Below are 19,098 nucleotides of genomic sequence, written 5' to 3' on the forward strand. Positions count from 1 at the left end.
TGCAGCAACTCGATACATATACCTGTCATATTTCTGGCTCTATTCTATCCCTGCCCACGACTAAATTTTGGATCAAGACCAAGTTTTTCTATGGCTTCTTTGATTGTTGCAGCAACCTGAGAGCCTTTGTGTTACTCACTACAATGCACAAAACCTAAGGAAGCTTCCTTTAAAATAAATCATTGGTCGACATAATGAAGAACCAATGTCATATTTTCTTTTACTGCAATATGACATACCTACAAATCAAATGAATAATGGACTTGATAAATTAATGCAACAAAAGTACACATAAATTATAGATTTTTGTATGCCCCACTGGAATTTGCCCATATGATTAAACCCTCTTTATCTTGGAAAAGCCCCCCCCCCCCCAACAGCCTGATCAACACTCAGATTCGAAATCTGCATCAAAACCTACCTTTTGAACACGAATTTTTTTTAACTATATGAAGATGGTGGTAAGCTATGAAACTAATGTTAAAACATACAAAAGAAATATTTAGTTATAATTTACTAAGGTTTTTTGAGCTGTAATGCAACACTGTACTAGCAAAGTTTTATTTCAAAGTTTTATTGTACGAGCAGTTAAGCGAAATATGGAATCTGATAAGCTATACCCCCCCCCCCCCTATTGTAGTAGGACGCTCCCCAGATCACATGACCTTTTATAATCACGTGACAAGTACTATTTAATCCGAAGCTTTGTAAAGCGTAGTTCAGTTATCTTCGTATCCTCGTTCAGTTAAGTTATAAATCTTGAATGATTATCAAGATATGAAAATGTAAAGAGTGTGTTTCCTTGCTCTACCATCTCAATAATATAAATAGAAGCACCTCTCACATCTGGTGGATGACCCGTTTTGTCACGCTCGCCGTCCCGTATGTCGCAAGAAGAAACTCTCGGACTTATCAATGGTTTGGCCGCTGTTGCTAAAGAACAAAATGCATCCAATAAGTCAAGAACCGAAGAATTGAGATCACTTGCCTCTGCCGTAAAAGATTTATCCGACCTTATAAATCTTCAGTCGCAAACTTCTCCTGGTCATGCTACTCTTCGCCTGCCGAACCTTACACTGCCTGAATATACAGGAATTGAAGATCTTGACCGTTTTCTGGACCAGTTCAACCAGGTTCTCCGATCTTCTGGTGCAAATCCGCAGTTTTATCTAACGTACCTCAAGCAACAGTGCCGAAAGGATAGCCGTGCCTTCGATATTCTTTGCAATTATGAGAGCACCCATCTTGTCCGATTGCCTGCATCTCCGACCTCTGATGACTATTACCAGTTTTACAATGCTGCACTAATGGTTCTTCACTCCCAACGTGGAATTCCAAAAGACCAGCAAATTCGCAATCTCTTGGCCACGTATTATACCATGCGCCAACAACACCACGAAAGCGTCTCCAACTTCGCACACCGGTTTTGTGAGACCCAACATTCCTTGGAGAAACTAATTCCAGGTATTCACATGACAGCCGATGGAAATGAAATCGAGTTGATTCATGCCTTTGCCCTCAAACTACGTGAGGATATTTCGCGGGATCTTTTTGCTAGGGATTTCAACTATCCGACTTTAATGGCCCTGATTGAAGCTGCCAAACGATACGAGACCAAAACTACTTCAATCGCAGTTGACGAGCCTATTTCTACAGCCAATGCTTTACCTGTTACGCCTGTTCCTGCCTACCCAAGAAAAGCACCTGCACACCGTCAAGAAGCAACACCAAAACCTCCAGGTGAACTTTGCTTTCAATATAATAAATATCCCCGTGCCTTTTGTGAACTTTCTAATGGTAGATGTAAGAAAGGTTATATTCATAAGTGCACCAAATGTGGTCGCTTTAATTGTAAAGCTGTTCGTCATAATAGGACCAAGGCTATTTCGCATTATAATTCTGTTGAACCTAACTCACTCCATACGCATATTGCTAAGGTGGAACCGTCTGTCGATTCTGATACGACTTCTTTATTGAAATCTATCCACTCATTATTGCTCACGAGTAAAGAACATGTTGCACCGCCCAACGATGAGGCCGTCCCTCCCAAAGGGGGTTCGCAAGACAATGTTTATAGCATGCCTGCCATAAGTTTAGCTCCAGATAGTGTCACAATTTCTAATTTAGATCTTGCGAACCGTAATATTTTATGGTGTTCTGTTTCGTCAGCTGGGGTTTCTCTCCCTTTGCCTCTCGACACTTGCTGCTCAGTGTCTTTAGTTAGCAAAGCGCACGCTGATAAAGTTCTTGAAACACGCCCTGACCTCAAGTTTTCGCGCTTAGAGCAGCCCGTTAAGGTCTCTGTTGCCAGTCCCTCGGCCTCTCTTAAAGCCGTAGGTATAATGCAAGTTCCCTTGCAATTCGAAAATGGGCGTTCTGCAACTTTTTCTATGCTTGTCGTGCCAAATTTATCTTGGCCGGTACTTTTTGGCCAAAATCATTTACGCAAGACCGATGCCCGTATTAATTCTCGTGCTCTAACTGTATACTTTGCCGATAAAGGGTTAGAATTCGTAGTCAAGTGTCACGATTCTAATCCTATTCATGCATTTCCACATTTGCATTTTCCTACAAGTAGTTTTACTTCTACTGCTAATGTTACATGTTTGTTGACTGCCCTACCAACACAGCCAGGTGAACCTGTTCGCCTCCACAGGGGCTTTAATTTTGTTACTGTTTGCATGTTGCTTGCAACATCGCTGGTGGGTTCCTCCCTATTTTCGGCTTCGGGTGACCTTTGGCTGGAGGGTAATAAAATATTACCGGGGGTCACTACCCTTAGTGGTCCTATTTCCCTTTCTGGGTTACCGAGCATGACAAATTTGTGCACTTGTGTCATGTCCCCTTTTTTGGCTTCCAGCTACCCAAAATGTCGGCCTAGTCGCCCAGTTCGCTCTGATGTTGGTTCGCAGACAACTTGTTTACTGACGTCAATATCGCCCGTTTCAGAAACTTTAGAGGATAGTACACTGAGTAGTGAATCTTTGTACTCAACAACGGTTGTTATTCACTCTACTAAAGAGTCTGCGATTTTGCCATTAAATGTCTCGATCGGAAACATTAGGCCTGTATTGATCACTGATACTAATGTGTTAGAAGATGCCGCAGACTTTACTGCTTCTCAGGTAGCAAACCAATGGTATTCATTAGTTTCTGCAACCCATGCCGCCCGCCGTAATATCGATGACCTCCCGACCTTGGATCCTGATAAGATCGTTAATGGCGGTCATGCTATTCACACCTCTAACTTGCAGGAAATGGCACAGGATAATCTAGCCTTTGATTCGTCTTTTCTGTCGCCGTATTTAGAATGTACCGAGCGTCATCAGGCTAATTCATTTTCTCCAATAGGAAAAAGCGATATCCAGCCGCATTCTGAGGAATATTTTAGCAAACTTTTACATGCCTTAGAACTTGACGCGCCATCGTATGCACATGTGCCGCGTAGCATTTTAACGCAATTCAAGTCCTTGTTGCATGACTTCCAACATGTTTTTCATTTGCCTGACTCACCTCTGTCTACCATTAAGGGCGTTTATCATCATATTCCTACGGGGGATTCTCCTCCTGTCTATCGCCTTCCTTATCGCAAAAGCCCCGCAGAACTTTCCGCTATTAAGGCTGAAATTGCACGTATGCTTAAGTTAAACATTGTTCGTCCAAGCAACTCTGCGTGGGGGGCACCTTGTATACTTGTCCGTAAGCCCCTAGAAAAGGGTAAGCCACAGCCTCCTCGCTTTGTTGTCGACTACCGCGGGCTTAATGCAGTTACATCTAGCGATGGCTATCCTATACCGTCTGTCGCAAATATTTTAGACGCAATTAGTGGAGGAAACATTTTTGCTAAGCTTGATTTAGCTAGTGGATACTGGCAATTAGCTGTAAACCCAAAGGACAGACACAAAACAGCTTTTGCCACGCATTTGGGATTATGGGAATTTATAAAGATGCCCTTTGGCCTCAAAACAGCGCCACAAACTTTCCAACGCGTCTTAAATACAGTGTTTTCGGACTATTTGTACCAGTGGCTCATCATCTATATCGACGATTGTATTTCATGGTCTGCCTCATATGATGAAGCCCTGGAGCATTATAAAAAGATTTTTGAACGCGCAGATAAATTTTGCTTACAGTTCAAGCCTTCTAAATGCGTGTTCTTTTCTAAGGATCTCCAAATTTTAGGCCACAAAGTGACCACAGAGGGTCGATTCCCTACTGAAAAAGGGACAGAGGCAATTTCAAATTTCCCGCCACCCCGCAATGCGTCACAACTTAAACGTTTTCTTGGAATGGTTGGTTATTTCCGGGAATATATTCCTAACGTGTCAACTAAAACACAACATTTGCGTACATTATTGTCTAAGAAAGCCTCCTTTTCATGGACACCTCCACACGAGGCAGAATTCCAAAATCTTAAAAATGCGCTTATCTCTCCTGATATTATGCTTGTTCATCCTGATTTCGACAAAAGTTTTGAAGTACATACCGATGCCAGCAAATTTGGGTGTGGTGCTATGCTCGCTCAGCACAAAAATGACAAGCTTAGACCCGTTCGCTATGCCTCTAGGTCATTTACCCCTACAGAATCTCGATGGCCTACTGCTCATCAAGAGCTTTTTGCCGTCAAATGGGCTTTAGAGCATTTTCGCCCCTATCTAATGGGTAGCAAATTCAAAGTCATTACAGACCATGCTAACTTGAAATTTCTCTCTTCAATTGCGCCACAAAATTCGAAGTTGGCACGTTGGTGTTTATCTTTGGCAGAATTCGATTTCACGATTGAACACCGCCCCGGTAAAGGTAACGTTGTTCCAGATACTTTAAGTCGTGCTCCTTTACCCCTACCCTCGGTAGCTGCAGATATGTTGTTCATTCCTCCAGCAGAAACAGTTGATTTTTTTCTTACAGAACTTTCTCTTGACATCCCATATCTAGAGACAAACTGCAACGATAACCTGAATTGCTTATCACTGGCCTGCAATGCAGCTCTTTCTACAAACGATTCACAAGTTACATCTCACCATAAAGTTTCCACAAACGTAAAACCCAACAACAATACACATACGTATCTTACAGTCACTACTGCTCAGCCATCTACAACAGAGTGGACCAATGACTTAAAATTTCTCAATCCACTGAACCTCAACAGGATTGATTTTGCTAAACTACAACGACAGGATAAATACTTAGGACCCCTTATACTCTTTCTTGTCCATAACAGTTCTCCTGATTGTATCAGCAGCCTTGATAAACAGACTAAACGTTGGGTGATGACCGTAGCCAACCGTGCTAAAGTTATTGATGGTCTTCTTTATTATTCAGATGAATTTATAGCTGAACCTGATCATTTACGCATTTTTGTTCCATCAGATACCAGCATTCAGCGCCATCTGCTATATGCATATCATAACAGTCCTATAGGAATGCATCGTGGTAGAGATGCAACTTATAATTGCCTTTCCCGCGACTTTTATTGGCGCAATATGTCCAAGCATGTCCGCAATTGGATCCGCCGATGCCCAGATTGCATCAAATTTAAAACGCTTAATCAGCCACACGGTCCTATGCAGATAAGACTTTTTGAACATCCCTTCAACACCCTGGGCGTGGACTATGTAGGTGAACTCCCAACTTCACCATCGGGAAATAAATGGATTCTTACAGCTGTGTGCCCGTTTTCTAACTTCCTTCGCGCTATACCTGTCCCGGACAAAACAGCAACAACAGCTGCACGCGCATTGTTAGATCATGTACTTCTTCAACTAGGATTTCCATCAGTTTTACAGAGCGATCGCGGTGGTGAATTTCTTAATGCAGTTATGCATAGGTTAACATCTTTGCTTTCTATTCGTCAAGTATACACTTCAGGTTTTCGTCCGCGCATGAACGGCGCTACAGAACGTGTACATCGATTTCTTAACAGCGCTATCGGAATTTTTTGCGAAAAGAATCAGGATCGCTGGGAAGATTTCTTGCAGCCTGCAGTTTATGCACATAATACTGCGCCTATTTCAGGTACATCTGACATCACACCATTCTTTCTAGTCTTTGGACGCCATGCTCCCTCGCCTGAAACCATATCTTTGGATCTTCCACTTCAGTCTTTGCCTGCTGATCATTATGCTCATCATCTTGTAGCCAGAATGCAACAAGCACATGAACAATTTCGCGCCATAAAAGCAGACTTGCGCCGTCGCCAACGCGAATTGTACGACATCGCTTCGCGCGATTTACACGTGCCAGATGGCAAACTCGTTTACATGCGCAAGGAGTCCGCTCCCTCCAAAAGCGGCCAAAAATCTCGCTTTCTGCGCAACTTCGATGGTCCTTTCATCGTCACAGGCCATCCACATGGTCGCCAGGATCTTTTAAATTTGCGCCATGCCACCTCAGGACAAGACTGGTCACATCCAGTTAATGTAGAAAAGATTGTGGTCGTACCCGACACAACACCGTCTGATATTTCTCCTTTAGCTACAGTCGAGCACGTAGACTCGTCACAGGAAAGTGTCACTCCAGTACACCCTGCTTCCCCAAATAAGGACTTAGCCGATGTGGCATTTCGATTAGGAACGTTTTTAGAGTGTAAACCCTCCAAGTCCGCTGTAGCATCAGAAGCATGTAAATTTCTTTACGAGTCGTTCCCACCTAGTAGAGAAATCCTAGCTAAACATGGGCGACTCCGTGGTCTTGTTAAGTCATGTCAGTTTCTACATTTAGAAGGTGCTCCACACGGGGGCATCTATGTTCTCTCATTGGATGTAGACAAATTTTCTCGTTTACGTCGTTAACATGGATATTGTCGCTTTCAGTATGTTTTTCTTAATTAACGTTAACAAAAAAAAAAAAACTGTAAAAAAAAATACGTATGCTGTATTTTTTTAAATAAGAAGGGGGAGGATGTAGTAGGACGCTCCCCAGATCACATGACCTTTTATAATCACGTGACAAGTACTATTTAATCCGAAGCTTTGTAAAGCGTAGTTCAGTTATCTTCGTATCCTCGTTCAGTTAAGTTATAAATCTTGAATGATTATCAAGATATGAAAATGTAAAGAGTGTGTTTCCTTGCTCTACCATCTCAATAATATAAATAGAAGCACCTCTCACACTATCGCTTTTCAAAACTCTAGCGTAATGACAGCATAGTGTGGGGAGGACTGCACGAAGAGGTGCCATGCAAACAGTAAGAAGAAAAAACAAGGAAAACAGTCACTTCAACTGGGCTGCATCTTTTCCAATGTGGATACCTTGGTTGTTCCCCAGATGGAATTATTACTTCAAAAGAAATGAATGGTCCAGGAGCCCTGGAAATTAAATGCCCTTGGAAATACAAGGACTCTTCTATCAATGAGATGATCGAGAAGGAAATGACTTCTCCATCACATTTCAGACAATTTTATTTAACTCATGACATGACCAATTTACTGGCATCAGGTCCAAGAAGAAATGGCTGTTTTGGGACCAAATGGGCACAATTTGCTGTTTGGACAACTAAAGACATGCATGTTGTTTTTGTCCCAAAAGATAAGAATTGGGAGAAAAACAATATACCTTTGCTAAGTGACTTTTATCAAAACACATTTCTACCATCGTTATATTTGACTGAATAACCTATTTCTATGTTTTAAGGATAAAAAGCAGTGATATTCACAGAAAGAGAAAATCTTTGACTCACATTATTGAAACATTTTGATTATATAAATGATTTAATTTTTTTTAAACAAGGGGGTTAAGGGTGTTCAAAAAGAAAGAAGTTGTTGTGTTGGGTTTTGTTGATGTAGTTTTGAAAGTACACTAAATTTGATTAAATTTTATGTCTTCAACAGTTTCATTTTGATATGTCATATTCAACAGAGGTGTTCCAAGAGGTTATAGGAGACTAGCTTTTATTCACTTTGAGAAAAAAGAAATTACTTAATAGCACTGAAATAATGCAAAGGGCAAAAGTTTTCAGAATTTTTTTTGATCTATCAACCCATCTACTCTATTGAATACCAACCTTGAAACCAATAAATTAATAGCAGGTTCATATTTTATTTGCACAAAAAATGAAATTTTTCATTGTTATGTTCTGATTTATCAGTTTGTTGTCTGTTGGTTATTGTTATTACTTTTCCTTCGTTTTATTGTTCATTGTTCTCATTGTCTATGTCACTGAATGTCAAAAGATGTATTTTGGACCAAATAAGTGTCTTATTAAAAGAGGAGGGTCTCTGACAAACAGCTCATATATCAATGAATGGAGGGGGGCAAAACAGAGTTTGATCTTACGCAGTACATAAAAAATTGCATATATGGCAACAGGCAATATGCTATTAGTGTCTCACTACTTAAATATTCCACTTATAGCTGTTGACTGCAGATTAACAAGGATTACACAAACTTGAACAATTTTATTGGCAAATTGTCTTTGATTGGTCTCTAAAGCCTGCAATATTTTAAAATTTTGAAGATCCTCCATTGCCCTCTCCACATGGATTCTTGACCTTGATATTTTTCTTCAAAGTATGGCTTCAGCCTTGGTGAATCTTTCTTTGCCACTTAAAAAAGCAGGCAAATTGAGAGATACTTCTTGTGGCAGTATATCATGGAGAAGAAAACCCTTGTCTGCCAGTATAAGATCTCCAGCCTGTAAAATTTAAGAAACACAAAAAGCTCAAAAGTAAATCTCAAAATGCTTTCAAAACATTACAACTTTATTTATTTTGGAGTGATTAGAAACAAAATATTACATTTGGGGATTAACAATTTGGCATTTTTCGCTAAATACATTTTGGAAAATATATTTTGTTGCGCATCATTTACTTAAATTCAAATACAAGAAACTATTCTTCAGTTGAGTTGATCAAACTGGACTTCAGTTAATTTTGTGCAGAAATTTCAAATTGGTTAAAGAATTAAAAATTTGATATTCTATGCATGTTACAAGTAGGGACTTACCTTCAAATGGCGGACCTTCAAATGGCGTCCCCTACCTTCAAATGGCTTAAAATGTTCTTTTTAAGATTCTTGGGTGATATCGTAAGATTCTTGGGTGATAACTTTATCACTGGTGCTTCCAGGATATCCCTCACTCACAAAGGTTATTGTCCCATTAGGAGCAACACCAATGAGATATTTTGCTGTTAAGTTATGCTTGTAGTTACTATATACAAGATTTGCTGCTTCCAGGTCCTTCCTTGGGGCTGACAAACGGAACTCTATACAGTCTAAAATGATACGGCAGTTTGAAAAGTCACCAAAAGACTCGGGCATAGTTGACTGATACTTGGCAAGGGGTAGAACATTTTGCATCAATTTTATAAAGATAATCTCATGTAGTAGATGAATATATGTGTAGAATATATTGGTTATGGTTGTTCTGCTAACTCCAAATTTTTTAGCCAAATCAAAGAGTGTGACATGAATGACTTAAAGATAAAATCCAATACATACCAATACTTCAAAGGTTTAAAATGAGCCAAAAATTGACTCAGTTCTTCAAAAGCAATCTTAGTTAATGTGGTATAATTCTGTACATCTTTATTATTCAATTTTTCATAACAAAAAACTTTGCCCTGGAGTTCCTTAATTTCTGCCATGGCTTCTTGTAAAACACCCTTTACTCCGGCAAGGTTCTGATCCAGATTGCAAGCAGATTCTTCAGTGGATTATTGCATTGTTACATCAACACTGCTGCTCATGCTACTATATTCAGCCAAGTCCGTGGATGTTTCCCCCTCACCGGCCATATCTCCTGTAACCACCATGGCTTCATGTTCACTTCTCGCTTTCTGAGCAGCTCTAGATTGGCGCTTTGGTTCTCGTTCATCAACCTCATTTCCCTCAATTTCAAGCTTGGGATTGCAGTTTAATCTAAGCCTTCAGAATTGGGCTGGTGTATCAGACCTTGGCTGAGAATAACCAGTTCTTTCAAAATGTTTGCCAATGTGAGAATAACACGAATGACAACTTTTTCGGAACCAACCCGACATGACGAATTCTGATCTCCCAAGCTTTCGAAAGCTTCTTTTCACTTTCCTGTCTCTCCTTTTACCGAGAAAGTTTTGCATGACTCCAACAGAGCCACACGTCAGCTTGAAGAGGACTCATTGAAAATAGAAACTTGTCATCTTTCATTAGTTTTCGGATTTTCAGGTCCATCAAAGATCCCTTCTTTAAGTTTCTCAAGACTCAGTCCAGTATATGATTTGCAATATTATATGAAGCCCTGCCCATCTTCGTCCAGAGCTTTCAATAACTGTTTGATCAGTCCCAACTTTTTATGTAGAGGAGGGAGTATTATCCTGTCTCTAGATACAAGGGGTTTGTTTATTATATTTTTGTCTCCAGCTCTGAGCGTTTCTTGAGGTTCTCCATCCTTTTTTACCAAATGGTTGACTTTATCACAATAGTCCCACATACATAAGAAGCACATATGTTTTGTATAGCCAGATTGCTGTTCAAGCATGCAACTTGGTTTGCTTGTTTTCACCTTAGGTTTCCATAGGTAACAATCTCAATAGGCAAGCAGCACAATAATGGAGAACCTGGATTACACTAATAAATAATTTTCGTGCTAGCAACGACTGATGTTTACTTTTTGCAGGTTGCAGATATGAAACAGTTGATGTTAAATAGTATAAGGATACAGGCAGGCCTTGGGAACCCCCCAAAGACATACCACACTGAGGATGCAAACTTTCAAAAAAGATTTTCATCTCCTCTGTAGATCTCCTCTAAATTACTGAAGATGAAGAAAATCTGCAGCAAACCATTACTGTGTCAGCGGTTTTCAATTGCAAGCAAAGTGTCGGTTGTTATTTTAGTCAGGGCTGTTAAGTCACTTTTTAGGTCGAATTGTGCAAATTGTGATACTAGCATGAAACTTTGCAAGAGGGGACAGTTTGATACGCTGAAAAAGATAGGATATGGACCCCAACTGAAAATCGCCCGCTTCGGCTATTTTTAGACTGGGATACTTTGCCCCAAGCCCCTAAAGGCGCTATTACAATAGATCTTCTGTAAGTAGGTACAATAGCACAAAACTTTGTAATAGGGGGCAGTTTGATACAGTACAAAAGATAGGATAGAGAACTCTTTTTAATAGCTGATACTAGCTGAAAATTGCCCCCTTTTTATATTTTTAAACTGGGGTACTTTGCTGCAGACCTTTTTAGACCGTGGTATCGTATCCCAGCTGACTTTGTTCCTACAGCATGAAACTCTACAAATAAGGGCAGTTTGATACGCTGAAAAAGATAGGATATGGACCCCAACTGAGAATTCTATATCTTTACTGGGAGTAGACACAATAGCAGGAAGGCAGCCTATTGGCTCCGAAGTGCCTCTAAATATTAAGTTGTTATTTCAATAAGCCACCGGTTCAAAAACTCAGTGTCAGTAAATGCTTGGGAAATAAAAATTACACAGACCATTGCAAAGAAGAAAGTTAGCTTTGCATAAAAAATTTAAAACATCAATGTTAATAAAGGGAAAATTACTTTTTTGGCTCATTCTAGGCCAGAAAACACCTCTTAGGTTATACACCTGTATATAATGTACTCAACAGTAGCAGATAAAACATTTGCATTTCTATTCTTTAAGCAGCAACCGCTGCCACCATTGTTGCAGTTGCCCCAGTCGCTTTTCATGAAGGAGAAGCTGTTTACTTTGAAATAGCTTCCTGGTACAACTGTTTCTCGATGCTATGGATATGGATATGAATTCACCCTGAATATGAATATGGATATGGATATGGATATTGATCTGGTTTAACCGCCAAATGCTCAAAATGTCCATTTTAACTCAACCTGTTTGCAAGATGCATTCAACAAAGATATCCCATGTTTTATCAGCTATGTTTCTATGTACCACAAGAGTTTATTAATTTTCTGAAGCCTACAAATCTCCTCTGCTTATATGTTGAGTTCGGGTGGACACCATAAACAATGAACAGTGTGATGAACTTTGATGGACACTTCCATTAAAGAAGTTAAACCTCATTATATTTTCTGATTTTCGTGAGACTACCAATTTTGTTCTTGCTTAATAAAGGTGACTATGAAAATTGATCTGCAAAAAGTCATACCCCTCTAAAAGTCATAAATGCTAGTGACGAATTCCAGCAGGATATTAAGGAAGTAAATAGTGGAAACTTTTTCTTAAAATTCTAAACTATTTTTATTGGTAAAGAAAGTTAAGAATCTTCACTTCCAGCTATACCAACAAAGATTACTAATTCTGTTATACAGAACGACAATCCTGACATATTTGATCAAGTTTCAAATGAAAATAAGGGTAGCTACACACATTACAGTTAACTAAAAATTTTAATTTCTTTAAGCTTTTTAATTGCTGTAGTTGATAAGGTGCTTGTACTTCAGAGTTTTTTAATTTCAACATTAAGGTTGAGCCCCCAAAGTCTCAGGAGCCCCACCCTAAATGCTGCCTCTAATTTTGAGACTTTATGGTACTGGTAACATCTTTTTACTCTTTATTTCTAAAATTGTCGGTTTGGAATCCATGTATTCTAGCATTTTTTAAATCGTTTATTCTTTTATAGTCATATGGAAAACTGTAATTTGTTGAACTTTGCACTTTTAGCCTGATGTCTGGTATAAGGCTAAAAGTTTATCTAAACAGCTGCACAAAGCTCCAAAGGGGAAAGACTGTGAAGGGTTGAAAGAATGGATACCAAGCATTGTTAACCATTTTTGGTACTCATGTCAAGTAGTAAATGGCGATGTTAAAAACTTTGAGACTGCTGGCTTGGCACAGTGCATCATGTCTGTGGAGCACACACATGATTATCTTCCAAGTGCATGCATGGGCCTATAGTAGAAAAAGAACCAAAGTCCTTTATGTGCAAAGAATCAAAAGCAGCTAAAGCACTTAGGTCAGGTGTTTTTGACAAAAAATTCCTCGCCAACCTCAAATAATATGTCAGATTCAGACATACAGGCAATGTAGAAAACACTACCAGCATGCTCATAAAGTATGCCCCTAAAAGAGTTGCATTCAAGTATATTTATTTTATTGCAATGATTGCTCTGGCAGCCATAGATCACAACCTTCATTTGTTCAAACCACTAGCCGTATCAAGGACAGGTAACAAACTTGTTTCCAGTTTCTTCTTCCCACAAAGACCAGTGGCGTAGCGTCCGGGTATTCAAGGTATTCAGTGAATACCCTGAGATTTCTCAGAAAATATATTAATACGACGTATAATTGTAATAAGTAAAAAATGTTTTGGGGCTATTGATTCTGGTTGAATTTGTTACCTTCAATATTCTACATTTTGTACAAGTACAAAATATCACGAAATTCATGGAAACAATAACGCTGCGAAGCATAGAGAAGCTGGGGGATCTTTGAAGCTAATTTTGAAGATTGAGCTACTTCATGTTGTATGGAGATCGGTCATGAATACACAGTGAATACCCTAGACGGTACTTTAACCAATCAAAATGCTCCTTTCCATGAATAATATTTGCCGATAATCAGCTAAAACAATGGTTCTGTACGCTGTGAAATATGCAGCTTACAGCCTCAAAGTTGGTTCAAAATAGTCTCGTTATGAGATCGATATAAACAGTTAATGGACGTCGGAGCGGTTGGAGTGATGGAGCTGCATCGAAAACAGTAAACATGACTTAATTAAAAAAACTATTGCAATGTCTGTATTACTGTTTCATAATCATTCTCTCATTTGACCCCTAATCTTAATCTACCAACAGCAAAGTGGAAAGGAAAGGTAGGCTGCTACATAATACTACACTGATTCAGATCTGTTCCCTCTTGAAATGCCAATTTGTTATTGCTTGCCAATCAGGGATGTTTCTGTTTGTATTATGTGATAGAATTAAAGTGAATGCAGATAGGCCTGGATAATATCCTTATAGTTGCCTGGTGTATTCAGTTATATTGTTGGCCTATTTTGTTTGCATTATTCGAGCGCATTTATTTGCATTATTGTGCAGTCTCATCTCATTACCTTCGATTCTTTCAAATATTAACTTGTATTGAAAATATCACGATTAGACCATGAAGAAAAAGTCTATACTGCATAGCACAAAATCATTTATAACTCATGTAATGCCCTATGAGAATAATTTTGAAACTTTCGAAAGCCCTTTTGTATTAAAAGGTATTAAGAGTAGGTGTTTACAGTTACTTCCTCTTTACATCAGTGCAAATGTTAGACGATTTAACAACAACTATTGGGACATATTTCGACCAGTAAAATTTTACTGGCTTTCAATGATATGTTTTGATTTGAATTACTTTTGATGAAATGGTTAATAGTAATATGATGCAATGAATGAGTTCGAAGAGTATATTTGAAGAGTCCTTTAGCAAAGTATCGTTTTTATCATAGCAATGCCCTGACAGTGCAGTACTTGCCAACCGAACCAAAAAGAAAATTAGATAAAATGTCAATAGCTAGTCCTTTTAATCTTCCTATTATCCCCCTATTTTCATCAAGCCGCATCGAGCCACACCCCGCCCCACCCTTTTGATTAATAGAGAATACCCAGTTGAAAAAGTCACGCTACGCCACTGACAAAGACACCACTTGCAGCATTTATTCCCCCTATCTTTACAGGGGCATGTTGTGCTGCAGATTCATGTTTCTCGCTGAAATTTAGTATGAAGAGAATGTACAAAATGCGTGTACGAAAAAAACTTAGGCCGCCATTGGAATTTTAGCAGCGTTTCTATAATTGTCATGATAAAACCATCAAAATTGAATTACCTGAGTTGTTCATCAAAAACTAATTCAACTTCTCCTGACACATTCATCCTTTCTCGTCTATTTCTCCTAGACAAAATCTGATGCGAACAAAAAGTTTGCTCCAGGTCGTGTTTTTTTTTCAAGGGGTGTTTTGCGATTGTTACGATGCGCAATGCATACTGGTTGACCAGGGCCCTTCAATTACAAGCGGATCCTTCTTTCTTAACGAGCCCAGGGTCAATTCCTCCTCTTACCCACTCTCGTTGGGCCTGTTTTATAATAAAAGAAGTATCTATACTTCAAAAGCTCCAGGGCCCCGCTGAGGTAGCTACTGTACTGGACTCGTAAAGGGCCAAAAAGGATGCATTTGAATCCATTAAAAATGCTTGAAGACTGGGTTTTTGTTGAAAAATTATAAACTATCATACTATAAACCGAACAGAACTTTCATATTTTTTGAAAGCAAATCCGGTTAAATCCGAACTACAAGTAATCAAAAATTTAGAGTTCAACAAAACGTGTTCTCAGCGTGAAGTGTCTGGAAGTTATAGCAATAACTGATTGAAATGTCAATCACTTAATATAACAAGAGTCATCATAATGATAATCATATATTTTCAACACGTCACAAATGTTATACTGTATTGAAGTAGGTAATAGGTAAGCTAATGAAGCAATTTCAATCCTATCTGCGAACAAAGTTCTTCATATCTTGGTTTTGGTAATCCTTTAGTCATTATGTCAGCAATCATCTCTTCAGTCGACAATAAACAAGGTCCATCTCTTTCTTTTCTGTAACTTTCCTGCTGTTATGAAACTCAATGGGATATGTTTCGTATGAGAATGACTTTTCGGATTTCGTGAAAGAGCTATTGTTTCTTGATTAATTTCAGGCCATGCTTGGGAAAAATGATAGGGGTGCAATGAACTGCACTCCTTGTGGTGCTAAGGCTGGTGTGCTACTGCACCAAAGTACTAAATAGTACATTCAGCTGTATATAGACTAGACTACATAACTTTATTGTAAGAAAACATATCACAAGGCTAGTCCAATTTTTATTAAAAAAGCTTTATTGACGACAAAACCAATATATTGAAAAGAACAACATCAACAATAAGGTAGGTTAATAATATGTAATCCTGCAGTTTATAAACCCTTCTTGTCTGCTTCTACTAAAGAAAGTTAATCTGTTGACTAATGTTAGAACGAAATAAATTGTTAATTACACGTTTTTTATTTTTGCCAGTGGAAGTTTCTAAATATTGTTGGCCTTCTACTGGTTCTTACAAAGCACTTTCTTATAAAAAATTTTGTGTATGTAGTAAAAATTCTATTCCATTGAACCATCATTTTCTTCGCTGTCCGAACAAGAAGATTCTGATTCAATGTTGAAGTCAGAGTGGCTTTAATCACTGCCGGAATTTTCTTCCATTGCAGAACATTGAGCCAGTGCATTTGTAGATGCAATATTTTCGGCATCTGTGTGTGAAAACAGCTGTTCTTCTTTTTTTGCATGTATGCATCCACCGCACAATTGATAACCATTTCCTTACCTCTCTTGACCAATTTTTGTCATTGGATGCTATAATCATGCACTTTTTCCATTATGTCATATGACACTCCAAGGCGGCGGGCAGAAAGTACTAGAGAAATAATGTTGAAAGACCTCTCCACTGAGGAATTAGATCCTGACATGCACAAGGCTAATTCTACCAATAATGCCATATTGGCGAACTCTTCGCGTCGGAAACTGCGTATCTTTTTCTAAATTTGCAGCACTCCATCTTGAAATACAAGGATCGTTGTAGAGCTTTGAGAGAGCTCCACTCGTAAAAAATTTTAGATTTTTCGAAGCCAGCTGCCGTCATGAGGGAATCAAATTCGACACACAACCTGTTTATTTCTGCATTGCCATACATCTTGTTGCTATTGTCCCAAAGTTTTGGGTCTAGCCAGAACTGATCGTATGTGGAGAAGCGAGTGTCAATTTTTGGAAGTAAAATTGTGGTTTTTCTATGCTGGAGAAGTCAACATCGGTTATCTACTCCAGATGAAAAACAATGTATTCACGATCTTGACAGCTTTTTCTATGCTGGAGAGGTCATCTACTCCAGATGAACAACAATGTTTTCACGATTCTTGGTCTTTCGCTTTGTGTGCCTGTTGTGTGTTTCAGAGAAGTCAATACAGTGCTCACCAAGATTTCTGACTGAGACTAGAAAGTCATAAGCTCAACTGAGCCCCCTTTTATACACTGGTTGTTTACGAATTATACACGGTTTTGCACGATGTTGTGTATTGAAGTAATCTTGCTGCTTTTGTTGGTAGACAGTTTCTTTGTCGTTCAGCTTTCTGAGATCTGGCCACTTTGGTTCAAGTTGAGTACGAGTTCTTCTAACATTCTGAGTGGGATCCATGTAATCACACAACTGCATACCCTGTCTATAAATATCTATAAATGATAGTGTGATAGATAGTTTCCTGATTCCATATTCCGTATTCTGGACTCCATATTCTGGATTCTGTGTTTTAAAGGTAGCCTTGTAAGATCCCTAGATAGATCTTTTCAAAACCTGAAAGACCTGACGTAACTTCTTCATGCCATGGTAAAATAACTTCATCACTTAGTGACTGTTGAATTACCAATTGCTTCCTTACTGTTTCCTTGGACCTAGCGTTACTTTTGTCAACATGATATAAAATTTCATTCCCCATAAAACGATCTTCACTAGTTGCCATAAACTTATGTGCTTCCTTATTCAACAGGTATGTTGTCCTTATTAAAGTAGTTATGAAGTTTACACAAAGACAGGTCTTGTTCTTGCATATCTTTCACTCGGTCCATTGTAACCCTTGAACATCTACAGTAGATACATAACTATCGTTATTCTTAATATGATTGCATAACTATCATTGGATTTGATAGAATCCATGCTGACAGCAAAGCGTTTCCTAAAATTCTAAATGCAATATGACCTTGTTCATTCCAATAGAATATTACACCTTTTTAAAGCAATGCATTTATTGAGGTAGCTATATTAGCAAAACCTTTGATAAATATATGATAATATTAAACAAGTCCTATGAAACTTCTTACTATGAAACAATTTGTCGGAATTAGTTAGTTACGTATTACAGCAACTTTCTCAGAGTAAGGTTCTATACCATCCTTTCCTACGATGTGCCTTTAGTGTGCCTTTAGTAGAGAACCTTTGGTTTGGAAAAATGACACTTTATTGGTTTTAGTTCGCATCCCTCAGTTGGCAAACCAAATACTAAACGCAGGTTTTCAAGATAAATGACTTAGGAAAAACGATGAAGTAATCCCATTGTAACCAACTTAGCACTAATTGCATCATTCTCTGAAAAGTGAAACTCGCATTAACTAAACCCATTGGCATTACTTTGAATACAAAATTTCCTGCACGAGCACAGAAGACAATCTTCTCCATATCTTGGGGGTCCATAGGGACTTGATAGTACCAAGAAGCTAAATCTAGAGAAGTAAAAAAGCACGAATCTCCCAGGAATTTTGTCTATCCTAGGAAAAATTTGCTATTTGATCCCGAGTTTAATTTTCTAAAATCAACACAAAATCACTAAAGGTTGTGACCATGGGCTATCAGACAGTTAAATGATACCATTCTGCAGCATGCTATTATGTGCTTATCCATCATGTCTTGTTGGCTATGGCCTTTGTCTTATAGGTGGGTATTCCCTGTATCTATTCTGTGCAAAAACCTATCAGCCTTGCCTAAATCTATATCCTTGGTAACAAAAACGCCTTCATATTCCATCAGAAGTGAAATTAAACGAGTTCTTTTATACCAAGTAATGTAGAATCAGACATGCCAATATCATTTAGCCACTTGAAGTCATAATCAAAAGAGTCACAGACTTTTTGCACTAAATTGATCTTTCCATCAACAATTTCAGCACTTTCTATGCTTTGACTGAAGGGTCTGAAAAAACTTTGACTGAAAAATTATTAGTGTTTACAAATTTAACAAGGATGGTTTCGTTCTCTACAGAAGCAATAGTTCTTGCAGGGTAAATGACAGATTCATTCTTACATAATAAATCATATTTTGGCTCAAATACAACTGTACCTTGCAACCTTTCGATACTTCCCTTTAAAATGGCTTTACTACGCATTGGGGTGTCTAACCATTGCAAGAGGTTGACCCATACCTGCTGGCGTTTCCTAACAGCACTGATAGGTATCCTAGTGGGACCAATGCAGGCTTATAAGTTACCCAAGTCTATGCGCTTGACTTGCTTAAAAAGTCAGTGCCAAGTAAGAAAGAGTACTTAAAGTTACTTACAACGTAACACTTAACCAACCAATAACTATCTTCTACAACCAGATTTATTGTTG

The 19,098-nt window shown here is 38.5% G+C and overlaps 2 protein-coding genes across 7 annotated transcripts in view; one reads left to right on the forward strand and one right to left on the reverse strand.

The window, feature by feature from the left end:
- The window catches only part of LOC135689496 (uncharacterized), a 26,416-nt gene continuing 7,318 nt past the window's right edge, over positions 1 to 19,098 (forward strand). For all 3 annotated transcript variants that reach the window (XM_089110289.1, XM_089110291.1, XM_089110290.1), the window contains exon 1: positions 1 to 19,098. This exon is cut by the window's right edge and continues 2,325 nt beyond it. In XM_089110289.1, the coding sequence (XP_088966415.1) occupies positions 885 to 6,791 (5,907 nt within the window). In that variant the 5' untranslated portion in view covers positions 1 to 884 and the 3' untranslated portion in view covers positions 6,792 to 19,098.
- The window catches only part of LOC135694051 (uncharacterized), an 18,773-nt gene continuing 15,570 nt past the window's right edge, over positions 15,896 to 19,098 (reverse strand). For all 4 annotated transcript variants that reach the window (XR_016144093.1, XR_016144092.1, XR_016144091.1 and 1 more), the window contains exon 2: positions 15,896 to 19,098. This exon is cut by the window's right edge. The gene's annotated coding sequence lies outside the window, so the exon portion shown is untranslated.

The sequence above is a fragment of the Rhopilema esculentum genome, chromosome 9, assembly GCF_057945365.1.
Source record: "Rhopilema esculentum isolate cy_ngs chromosome 9, ASM5794536v1, whole genome shotgun sequence".
In the NCBI taxonomy this organism is placed as follows: domain Eukaryota; kingdom Metazoa; phylum Cnidaria; class Scyphozoa; order Rhizostomeae; family Rhizostomatidae; genus Rhopilema; species Rhopilema esculentum.